Genomic DNA, 12,179 nt, shown 5'->3' with positions numbered 1-12,179 from the left:
TGCATCCCTTTTTCATTAGCTATATGTTATTTAGCATAAATGTTAGGAGCTGTTCTTTGCAAGGGAACATGGACAAAAAAGACAGTATTATTTAGTATGAGTCTGCTCCGGACTCCTAAAATTGACCATAATCATTCCAATTAATTGTTTATCCTAATCATTTATTATCCTATTCATGACAGCTGTGTCATGATTTATGAAGACAACTGAGTATCAGGAAGAATGTGGCCTATTAATTCTAGATATAAGGCTTGAACCTAGAGAAAAACAATGGAAGTACATATGATTGTCAATTCAATTCTTTCTTTGTCATTTTGCAGATATTACTACCTGGCGTTTAAGGCACACGAGACACCCCTTGGTAGCAGAGAAAACTGTCTTGCCATTTTGGAGAAATCTAAACTAGACAACTGGATTCTTGGGAAAACCAAGGTAGAGGGTGCTAATAGTTTGTCAAGGATAGTATGCTTTTACAAATCATGTCTAATAGTGGTTCAAAAAGTACTGCATGAATGAATAAAAAAAGAGCAAGGAATTTGCTCCAATTAGCTTCCCAGGTTATGAAAGTGCCCTCCCAAGCCAGTTGAGTTAGTGCTGCAAGAGGAGGGGTGCATTGGCTACCTCCCCAAAATGCATTCACACATGGCTGTCTTGGTGAGAACAGTACGTCTGTCAGTGCCTGCTGCTGTAGTGACTTCATCAAGTTTCCCATGCTTTTAATAATGACATGACTGAAACATCACAATTTGACCCTTCCTGTGAGACTGGTTGGTACCGTTATCCATTCATGGAGTTTCAGGTAAGCTCCTTCTCACTCTGTCAAAAACTTTTGCTGATGGTTTAAAATGGAGTGAATTACTTCTTTTAAAAGGATGCTACATGGTACTTTTGAGTTGTTTTACATTACACAAAGGAAAAACTATGAGAATTTTCTTGCCCAAGACCCAGATAAAATGTATGTAAGCACCCATGGGATTTTCCTCTTGAGGGAGAATGATTTTATACAATATTATGTCTAAAACCGAATTCAACCCAGGATTTGGGTCTCCACTGACAAGAAAGGTCATCTTTCAAAATTGTTCATACCTGGAAAGATCTCACCATCCAGTTTACTTTGTATAGGGGGTAAATATGGCATTCTTTTTCAGAGGATCACATAATATTTTGAGTTGGAAGGAACCCACAAGCATCATCAAGTCCAGCTCCTAAGTGAATGGCTCATACAGGGATTGAACCCCAGCCTTGGTGTTATTAGCACCATGCTCTAAGGAACTAAGTTAATCTCAGGGTTAGCAATGGGGTGATTATAATCAGTGAAGTAAAGAAATTCCAAAGGTACGCAAGAGCAAATAATTGATTGCCAAGATTGCTATGATGTGTACAATCAGTATTTTTCTAGTTTTCTCAGCAGTGACACCCTTGGATAGACTGCTGGGGGGACTAATATAAAGGATACAAGAGATTCTAATGCTGATTGTAATACTGGTTTTTTTGTTTCATTGCTGTTCCATTACAGGTTTTTCTAAAGTATTATCATATAGAGCAGTTAAATTTGTTCCTGCGAGAAGTTATAGGGAGGGTGGTGGTCATGCAAGCCTATATCAAAGGATGGCTCGGAGCAAGGAGGTACAAGAAAGTCAAAGATAAGAGAGAAAATAGTGCTATTGCAATACAGTCAGGTAAATGTTCATATTCCCTATTTTACTGGGTGTCTTTGTATTTCCCTTAGTTAAATTGCATGTACATTGTTAATTTATTAATTCCAGTTTATTATGAAATCTAAATTACTGGACATATTTTCTCTCCAGCCCTATGCAGATATTACTGATTTACTTCTAAAGTGTCATTTCCGCATGATAATGTCTTTATTTAAATATTTTAGTATTTTGAATGTGATGCCTGTGCAGAAAATGAAAATATTGTTACATATGTCTATAATAACATGCAGTGCATGATTGAAATGCAGTAGCACATGTCCCTGCCCATATACCAGAGTTCGAGACATGCTTTAAAAGATGGGCCTGAGAGGCTGATTATTAGTAACTTAGCAGGTTTCCTTGTGGAGATTGGGGGAACTGTGTGAGCAAGAATGATGACTCGTCTTTGTCTTTTGGGTTAGGACATCAGTGAGCACGTGGTGACAATTAAAATTTGAATGAGTGAAGTGGTGTTTGAAGTTGTGAGGTTGTGAATACTGCAGTCATGAACCCAGAGTTCAACATGTGGGTGGGTGGGGAAGAGCTATTGGGGGTGGGGGCTGGAGTAGTTATGGCAGGAGAAATGAAAGTTTCAGCACATCTCTGACCCTGTAGACTCCGTAGCACTTCCTTAAATAAATTTAATTTCCAGCACATGGTTTTGTATTTTTAGCCTGGAGAGGATATGAAGCTCGCAGGAAGTACAAGGAAATAAGGAACAGAAGAATTGATGCTGCTATACATATTCAGGCAGGTAATTAAAACAGTATTTCAATTGCCAACACCTATTTTTCTGTGGGTGATTTTGTGTGTGTCAGTGTTTATAACAAAACAAAAAAAAAAAACCCAACCAAACAAAAAAGGTCCAAACAAAAGCTATCAAAAATTACTTATGATTGTTTTTGCTTCAGTGTCAAATTACGTCAGTGACAGTTTCCAGGCAGTTTGGACCTTTTATAAGTGCTTCTCTGAAAGCAAAAGATAGTAATTAAAAGCTGTGTAAGTTAATTCTTGGCTAAAAGTGTGGATGGGAGACACTAGACATGCATTTTTCCGTCTTTGTTTGGAGCACTGATCTTGGCAGGTTGATAGGTTTTTGTTTTGACTGCTTGCTGAGTTTGCCAGCTTTGGCCAATCTTTTGACAATCTGCCAGACTCCTATGCAGCCATATCAATATGAATTTGAATAAACTTTAAAGAGATTATTGGAGGAACAGGCCCATAGGGCTGTGTAGGTCTCTAGTAGAGAGCAGAGTACCATATGGCACAGAAATCTAAGAACCAGTGTTGTGAATGCTGTGAACTCAATGGTGTTTTCAGATGCTGCCAATATGAAGCAGCCTCCATATGATGCAGTACAGTACACCTTCTCTGCCCAACTCCAGATTCAAAGACTGTGACTGATAAAAAACAATTGTAGCTAATGTGTTTACAGATATCAAGATAACACTTCTACCAGCTTCCTGTGCTACAATTCCTTAGGCTTTGTTACTTCTTGTTCTGCATCTTACAGTCTGAAATCGGTATGAAAAATATTTGTTGTGATACTCTTTTACTAGTTCTCTAACCATTCCAGGTAAATTCATTCATTTTTGTGCTTTCTAGTTTGCTGCTCTGGAATTAAGCGTCACTGTGACTTTCAGCAGAAAACAGAATACCATTCCAGTTGCTGAAAGGAACAGAATATCATTAGGATCAAATATTAATTTGTAGCTGTGCATATGTATTGTTATGTAAAATCATGAAGCTCTAGGGTTAAATGCAGTATATTCTATTAAATGGAAAAAAATTTTCTTGTTATACCAACAGGTACTGAAAGATTGCACAAGTACTCTCATTCTTCCTCTTCTTTGTGTTGTCATTTCCAGTTGTTTCCATGATAGCAGAGAGCAGATCTTAAAGTACCCCCCTGCTGCTATTACTTGGAGTATTTGCTACCTTTACAAATACATACATACCAGGACTTTGATTACAACAGCCTTTTGTTGAAGAAAGGAAAGTGAAACTGTTAACCCATGACTGTCTCACTGTTATCAGCTCCTTATGATGACAGTTACCTCAGGTGCAATTGGAAGCTTGTGTGTAGCATTATCACTTGGAGACTGCAGGGGACATTCTGGACATTTATCCAGACAGATTTTTAGCTCTTTAGAGAAAGATACTGATGTATTCTGCTGTTAGCACCCATGGGAGAGATTCAGACCTCTGTTGCTTCCTGCCATCTTTTAGATACTGTGTTGAACATGGCAGAGCAGAGGCAGTGGGAGTGAATTTGGACACTGTTGGACTCTGGACCTAATGCTGCAGGAATGTTGTTAGTACTCTTCCCTCCAACACACACACTGTTTTCCTTTGTAACTTGGCACTTGACTGTTTCAGTGATCAGACTGGGTGAATAAACATTAGGGACGACAGGGTTAAGAGTGACACAGTGAACCTTTGTATTAATTAGGCTGGCTGCTCCTCCTGTCTTTGATACTCTAGTAAAATGGGAATAATAATAATAGCAATAATCCTCAGCACTTTTCTGTCTGCCTTTGGAAGCCTTTGTCTAGGACTTCTTATTTGAAAATATTTCTCGTGCAAGTTTTCTCTTCTCAACATGGTAATTATTCTGTGTTTCAAATCAAAGCTTATGCCTGCTAATCATGGCTATTTTCCAGGTTTTAAAATACACTGACAGTTTTGTGTTGTTTACATAACATTACACAGTCCAAGAGCCTAGTGACATGGAGACAAAAGGTACTCTGAATCTCTCCTTTCCCTACACCTCTTACAGTGTGAGGGTAGTTCAAGGCAGCTTTCTAGTGAAATAGAGTATAATCACCTTTGTATTTTTTTATTAAAGAGCCATTTCGGGCAGTGAGATAAATTGTTTGCATTCGTCATCCACATTAGCAAAACCTATAATTAAACTATATGTACTTCCCTCTCCTTTCCCTCCCCCCTGCCCCGCTCAAGCAGGCCTTGGAATTTAGGAAGCATTTGGCTTACATGTTTCCACAGAACAGCGCATATTGAAATTTGTTTTCCTTTCATCTCTTTCCCAATAAAAGCAGCCGCTCAGCTTATCCCTTTAGCTTCCTCAGAACTTCCTTTCAGAATTCCCGATCTATTACAGCACATTCACATACCAGAAACAAGATGCCTTTTCATGCTGTCAACCTTTTTCATCTGAAATGTAAATTAATTCTTGCTGGTACGCTTTGACAGAGATCAAAGTAGGGGTATTAACCTTATTGGGCCTTCTCCTCATCAGAATCAGTTCCAAAGACTGCAAGGGTAGTGTTAGGAGGCCAGTCTTCACTGTTATCTATGGCCCTCCTCCAGGCAGTCCTCTGTCTACAAGTCAGCATTTCAAAGGCGCTGATTTCTTTTGTAAATGACCTTATCATTACTTTAAACTGTGTGAAAAATGATTTGCCTGAATAATTCTTGCAGGATTATCCTGCTCATTTTAATTGTGGGGGGACTTCATTCAGGTTCCAGGATATTGTTTAAGTGGTTTTGACAGCAAGCGATCATAGCCTGATAAAAAGGAGGAACACAGCTCCTGATTGGAAACCTCTTGACTTGTTCAGATTGTTCATTTCTTGCAAGTCAGTCTTTGAGGTAGGCTGCATTTGCATTTTAAAAATAAACAGATGCCTTTCAAATACATGAGCTGGTGGTCTGGAGATCTCTGTGGGCCCAGCAGTTCACTATCCATTGAAGAAATGTTGGAAGAAAAAACAAACTTAGAAAAAAAAACAACTCTCACAATATACATGAGGATAAAATTCCTGAGTGTATTATATTACAAGAAAAAAAGTCATTATTTCAAATGGGGGGAAACCCTCACTAGGAAACAAAATATTAGTGAATTTTAATTAAATGAGGAAGAAAAAGGTACCTTACTTCAGCATATCTACATCTCAGGTTCTCAGAATACACAGATGTTATTAGACTCGTGGCTAAAATGGTACACAGGGTAAACAAGGTCTTTCCTCTTACTTCCTTACAGTCACACTTTCTCAAACTGTGAAGGTTAGAATTGCTAGTTTTTAACTTAGAAACAAATTGTAAAGAATGACTTTGTGTGAAGTGTTTGAGTTGACAATACTTTGTACTTCTGAGTATTTCATTGTAATTGAAATCTACAGTGTTTAATTCACATCTACATAAGAGGAAAAATATATTGTCAAACATTATTTAAAATTATTTTGCCAGATTCACAGCTGGTTTAAATCAGTGTATTTCTACCGAATCGTCTGACTGAAATGGTGCTTCATTGATCTACCTCACATGGAAGTCTCATTAAATGTTTTTTAGAATAATCAGAATTTAGAATTAATTAGAATTTAAAGCAACAGATAATGCAATTATGAAAGTATGTTTTCTAGTTACAATAGCATGTATTTCCATGCAGTGTGACTCGTCCCGAAAGACTTAAGGGAGGATTTTAATCTGGTTATTTTATTTGTGAACCGACATTGCCAAAATGCCAAATGAGTGGTGCATGCAATTCATTTAGATCTGAGGTGACATCACTGAATTCATTTTAATTAGGTCCACTTTAGCCATCTGGAATATACTGTGCAGCTCTGGTCAGGACTGAGTTTAACTATGCTTCCAGAGGTGAAAGGCAAATGACTAATCCTCTGAGCCACCATCTCCTCCTCCAACACGTGCTAGCACACTCACCATATGTCATATTGTATTAGAAAATTCTTTATCAAGAAAACTCTTTGGGCTCTCTTCCTTAAATAAAAAAGTGATGGATGTTCAGAAGGAAGCATCCCCTTGTAAATTGCTTTCTTTCTGTAATTTCTGCTGATGCAATGTTGTTCATATATCTCTAACATGTACTTCTGGCAAAATTTAATAAAAAAAAAAGGACAGCAAACAGCTGCAATTTACTGGTTTACATTTATAATAAATGTAAGCTTTTAATAAAAGCATTGCCTTTGGAACTTTCAGCAGCAAAAGTACAATGTTCATTTCACTAGAAGGCAAGGAAGTATTTTTTGAATATTTATTCCTATATCTATTAATCTACTTGTATTACTATATATGTGTGTGTGTACATGTACTCAGCTAATACCCTTGTATAGGTCTAAGAATTACATGAGTAAAATATCCTAAAAAGGTCTAAGTATTTGATAAATATATCTAAAACTGTTTCCTTAAAAAGTTCTTGAAAATTACTCCTAAGTAACAGATCCATTTGACTTTTTTTATATCAGTAGCTTTCTTTCTTTTAACTACATTGTCAGTGTAAAAAACATTGAAGACATATTTCTCCTAATAGCTGCTGAACTGATTTATCATATTTTCTTAATTTCATAGTCAGGGTAACCCAGAGTAGTTTGTACAGGTTGCACAGCTTTGGTTAACTTTACTCTCCCATCTTATGTTCTGTACTAGCTTACATAATCTGGTAATTCTTCATGTTTAGCATTCTCTAGTAACCATTAAATGCTCATATACAGGGAGCATTTTAGAAAAGTAAGAAGGCCTTAGAGTTTTAAAGTATGAGGGTTTATATTCCATCCCCATCTCTGAGCTAAGCTCTGTCAATATTCAAATGACTGATTTTTCTCCTGATTTTGAGGAGAAAAAATGGAGACTATTCTTACTGGATTTCATGCTAAAATCAGGAAGGGACAGTGTACAATAAAATCTCCTCCTACTCCTTGCTGATACTGCTAGAATTTCGTAGTCATCTTCACTTTTTTATTTGACCAAGTCTCAAGACCAGAGACTGTGATACATGGTGGTTACAGCACCAAGCCTGACACTGTTCAAGAAACGTTTGGGCAATGCTCTCAGGCACATGATGTGATTCTTGAAGATGGTCCTGTGCTGAGCCAGGAGCTGGACTTGCTGATTCTTGTTGGTCCCTTTCAACTCAAAATATTCTGTGATTCTGTGAACTCTGTGTCCAAGTGTTGATGTGCATCAGTGACACCAGACCTGATGGCAGCCTTAGTGAGTCTTGCTAATAGTCACTGTTTGTTACTAGTAGTTACCATTTGTAATGAAAATTCATAACTTCCTTCTCATAATGCTTCTGCTGGAGAGCTTAGGAGTTTTTTTTTCAGCTATTAAACATGTATCACCCAATATCCACCTAGAGAGGTGAATGATGGGATATATTCATGTCACCCAGCAAAGGATGTGGCTCTATCCCTTCTACTGCTCATTAGAATTAATTTAGCATGGAATGAACAATCAGATTCATGGGCTCTAATTTCTCTCAGATGCTGTTAGTTAAGTTGCTGAATGCTCTTTTAACTAGACAAATTAAGAAAGTGATGTGTTTTTCCTAGCAAATCAACTACCTTCTCTTTAGCAAGCATGAGCTTTCACTTCTGGGTTGCTGTTATATGCTATTTTAGATGATGTTACAGAATAAAAATGTGTAGAAAAAGTCTGCTTCACATGATTTTTTTAATGACTGAGAATTAATCCTTCTACTGTTTTAAAACTACTTCATCTCCTTTCTTTATAGTTCTCTCATAGACCTGTGATTGTTTAGCTTTGATCTTTTTACACTGTGCTTCACAATTTGCTCTGTAATTATATATTTCCTGTGGGAATCAGAAGGAAAATGCCTGCACTTTTCGTATCTGGAATTGTGCAATATTATACGGAATGTATATTGCCTTGGTATTTAGACCTTAAAAGTTTGTAACTGCAAGATGCCAAATTTCAGACTCCCTGAGGTAAGTAGATTCTTGATTTTCTAGGTGCTGAAGCTGACAGAAGACTCTATTTGTGTAAGAAATGGTCAGTACAAGAAGTAAAAATTCGTGTCCTAATTTGTGGCACATAAAGCATTTAACACCAAGTTGCTAATAGGAGTGTTAAATTTAAGTTCAGTTCCTATGTTGCTTTTCAGATCCTGTCATCTTTGGCAATGTAAAGACCAGGGTTAAAGCTACTGTTGCTGGGAAGTTTGGAATATAGACTGAATAAGGTGAAAATGAGGTGACAGCTGGTAATCATTCTTCTTCAATGATGCAGTGATTGTTCATGGAGCAGTAGCAACATGAGTCTGCTAATTTCACACTCTTTGAGCCAAGTGCTTAGTGTCAAAACCAGCACCAGTCAGTAATGCAAATTGCTGTGATGGAGCAGCTTCCCAGCCTCTCAGACTCCCCCAGTAGAATTCTCTGCATATGCATTTCTTTTGAAACATTATAGATCCTGTTAATAAATGTTGAAAAGATGCAGTCCTACTAGTGCCTGATGAAGCTTTTGAGAGACTTAAAAAGTTTGTTTACTCTGTACTTCAGTTGTTCCAGAAGTCAAAAGCAGGAAAAATACAGCCATTTACCTTCCAGATTCAAGGTAATTTGGAAGAAAGTTAGAAACCATCTTGTGGGAAGGTTATGTTCAAGAGGAGTTGATTTTGAAAATACCTATGAAAACAGAAGATAGGGCAAAAACTATGTTTATTAAATCAGATGTAGCAGATTTTTACATAGTGAGTGGGGCAAAGACCAAAATGGTTATAATAGCATTAGGATAAAACTGAAGTTTATCTTATCAGTTCATTTCTTTAGTGCATCTTTATAGTAGTTAATCAACTGACGGACACTCAGCGTGTTTCAGCCGCTGAGAGGTGACTGCTGGCCAGCTGTCTCTGCTGCTGGTTGCAGAGTAGGATCCTTGTCTGGTCAGTAGGGGATAGTTAAGGATTGGAAGCCTGATCACATGGGACAAGTGAGAGCTTGCCTCATCTCTGTCAGATGGGCAGACTTTCCTGGTCTGATTATTAAGGGAGAAAAGTTCCTCAAGCCTCACAGTACCTGAGCTCTGTATCTGTTTCAACACCTCAGCATGCCGAACTTCTGTCATGCCTTCTGTAAAGTGAATGGTTGTTTATTTTCATAACCTTTCATTAAAAGGCAAATTTTGATGCTTCTTATCCCAGAAACCCCAGTGCTTTCATAAATATCAGAAGTGTGAGATACCAAGAAATCTTGTTAATCTTCTGATCAATTTCTCAGTTCCTCAATTTATTCAGTATTTATCCTATCTCCTGGTTTTCTTTGGTAATCTACAATAATATTATGAGCCTGATTCTACATGAGGTTGCCCTAGACTTTATTTATGTGCCTGTCTGTGCCTGTAATATGTAATCCTGGATCTGAATGGGAGAGCTGCTCTTCTCCTTTGAGTATTTAGTCTTCAGAATGAATCGGGTTTGTGTGTATTTAGTGTGCAAAAACGCTTTTCCTGGACAGGAAACTTTTTTTTCAAAAATCATAATATCTCCTCAGCTTAGTTCCACTATTCTTTTACATACTGTCTCACTGTTAAAACTGCAGTCTTGCTGGACTAATACACACAGCTCCTTTCTCTCAGGACCCTCAGCCTTATTCAGCAGCTGCTTGTTGAACAGTGAAATAATGGCACTGATACTGTATTTACTTTTTCATTATTCAGTCCTTTCTCCTCTTAGGTATTTCTACTTAAAATAGTGCTGGAAGTAAACCTTACAAAAATAAATTTTAAAATTTTGTGAGTTTAAGTGTGTATTGCAACCTTTTTATGCCTTTGTCCTAAGTGCAGTATGTATCACTATCGTGGTTCGTGCTGGAGTTTTATAACTGCTCGCAGGTGTAAAAAATTCAAGATAAAACTATAGAAAAAACTATGGTATTCAAGTACCCAAACCCAGAGATAGTCAATGGAAATAAAGGATGCAGATATCCTCAAAATGTTATTAAATGTAATTTTCTTTACCATTTCGTTCTACAATATGCTTGGTACTCAATTTAGTAATTTTTCTGATTTTTTTTCCTGCCTTTTTTTTTTTTTTTAATGAATGGTATAAATTCTGATGTCTATAAGTTTTTCTGTGTTTTCATAAGAGGTATTTTAAATGTTTTATTATGGTTACAGTTAATAGAAAAAATAGGAGAAGAAATAGGAGAAGACTGTAACTGAATATATCTGTCCCTGGCTCCTCACCCCACTATCCCACAATAAAAGAAAGTAAAGCTTCTGATTCTGTAAAATTATGACTAAAAGGGAAGTTGTGATTAAAGAGGTTGTTTTGGGAGTGATTTTATTCTAATACATTCTGAGTTGGATTCCTGTTTAAGTTAGACATATTTTCTTTTTGAGGCTTGTTTTCCTTGCCTGGACTGTGCCAAGTGGTCAACAGTAAGAGTGTAAGGCCCCATTGAATTTCCAGGTGTTGTTAACGTTGCAAACATTGGAGTCACTCCTGGGGTGCTAAGCATTCTTGTGCACCAATTCAGTAAAAGTTGGGGACATTCAGGTCTGTGCTGCAGAGCCACTTTTAGTTTCTGCAGAATCTTTCTGATTCAAAACTATGTTTTTTAGCTTATAGGGGATATATCGTTCGTAAAAACTACGCAAGATTGAAAAACAGCACTGAGTGCGTGGCAGATCCTCAGCGTACAGGCAGCTGCTCTACTTCTGAGTTTGGCTGTGAAGAAGACTGGTAAGTTGAATCCTTTGCTATCTATTCTTTAATAAAAGTGATTTCCCATACAGTAAGATCTGAAAGGAGCAGGTTTGTCATCATGATTCAGCCAGCTCTTAGAAAATCTGCTGCATTCTGAGGATGACACCTGTATGTTAGCAAGTTCTCCCTCCAGCTTAGTCACCTCAGTGATCTCTCAATTAGTGGAAAGGTGCTGTTTGCTCTGGGTTGCTGTGCTGTCTTTGTGGACTTCTTGTAAGTACCCAGAATACTGTAGATTGCAGACAGAAGTGTAAGTGCTTGGCATTTCAACATTCACGGCAGTGCATGTTATTAAATGTCCAAGAGTAGAAAGTTACCCTTCTGTGCCTATAAAGCTCCATGCAGACCAGCAACAAGACAGGGAAAAGAGCTGTCAAGAGCAGATGGACAAGTCACTGACAGAAAGCCTAGGAATGCTGTAAACCATTAGTGGTGCTTTCTTTTTTGAAGAGAAAAGGTATTTTACTACTTCAGGCAATGGATTCACTGCAGGCAAATCTTCCCGTGACACTTCCTTAGGTATGAGATACAAAAGGGATCTGTTACGTCTGACTCACCACCGTTGTTCTATGACGGGTGGCTGCATTTGCAGGACTAATCCCTTTCATTAGTGTAAGTGACTGAGAGTTACAAGATCTCCCCTGCTGAAACCATTCTGGAGAAGTCAAGGGTTATTTCTTTTTCCATGTATGCTCATAGCATTGAGTTTTGTTAGCTTCCATGCTACCTCTGCTGTATGCCCTAGAGCATTATTATAGAACTTTGTTCACGTGTAACCACCTGCATTCTTGCAGGTTAATAGTGCTCCAGAATCTTTCCCTTGAATCAAGTATTCTGTTTCAGCAAGAAAAAGTTTCAGGCCATTGGAAAACAAACAAACAAACAAATAAAAGGATTCGGTAATGATTTTCAGGGTCAAGAACAAGCCACTGCATTTTACCATCATAGCTCTATTTTGGGGTTGCTTGACTGCTCACTGGGGAATGAGATTCCTA

At 37.6% G+C, this 12,179-nt stretch overlaps 1 protein-coding gene across 1 annotated transcript in view; it reads left to right on the top strand.

Moving 5' to 3' along the window:
• Positions 1-12,179, top strand: part of MYO3B (myosin IIIB) — a 107,378-nt gene that overhangs the window by 42,677 nt on the left and 52,522 nt on the right. Inside the window, exons 17-20 of the mRNA XM_066323344.1 lie at positions 321-432; positions 1,517-1,679; positions 2,371-2,451; positions 11,040-11,160. Of these exons, the coding sequence (XP_066179441.1) occupies positions 321-432; positions 1,517-1,679; positions 2,371-2,451; positions 11,040-11,160 (477 nt within the window). The remainder of the gene's footprint in view (positions 1-320; positions 433-1,516; positions 1,680-2,370; positions 2,452-11,039; positions 11,161-12,179) is intronic.

The sequence above is a fragment of the Sylvia atricapilla genome, chromosome 7 (assembly GCF_009819655.1).
Source record: "Sylvia atricapilla isolate bSylAtr1 chromosome 7, bSylAtr1.pri, whole genome shotgun sequence".
Lineage (NCBI taxonomy): Eukaryota > Metazoa > Chordata > Aves > Passeriformes > Sylviidae > Sylvia > Sylvia atricapilla.
The sequence above is the reverse complement of the archived record's forward strand: the minus strand, read 5'-3'. Positions and strand labels throughout refer to the sequence as shown.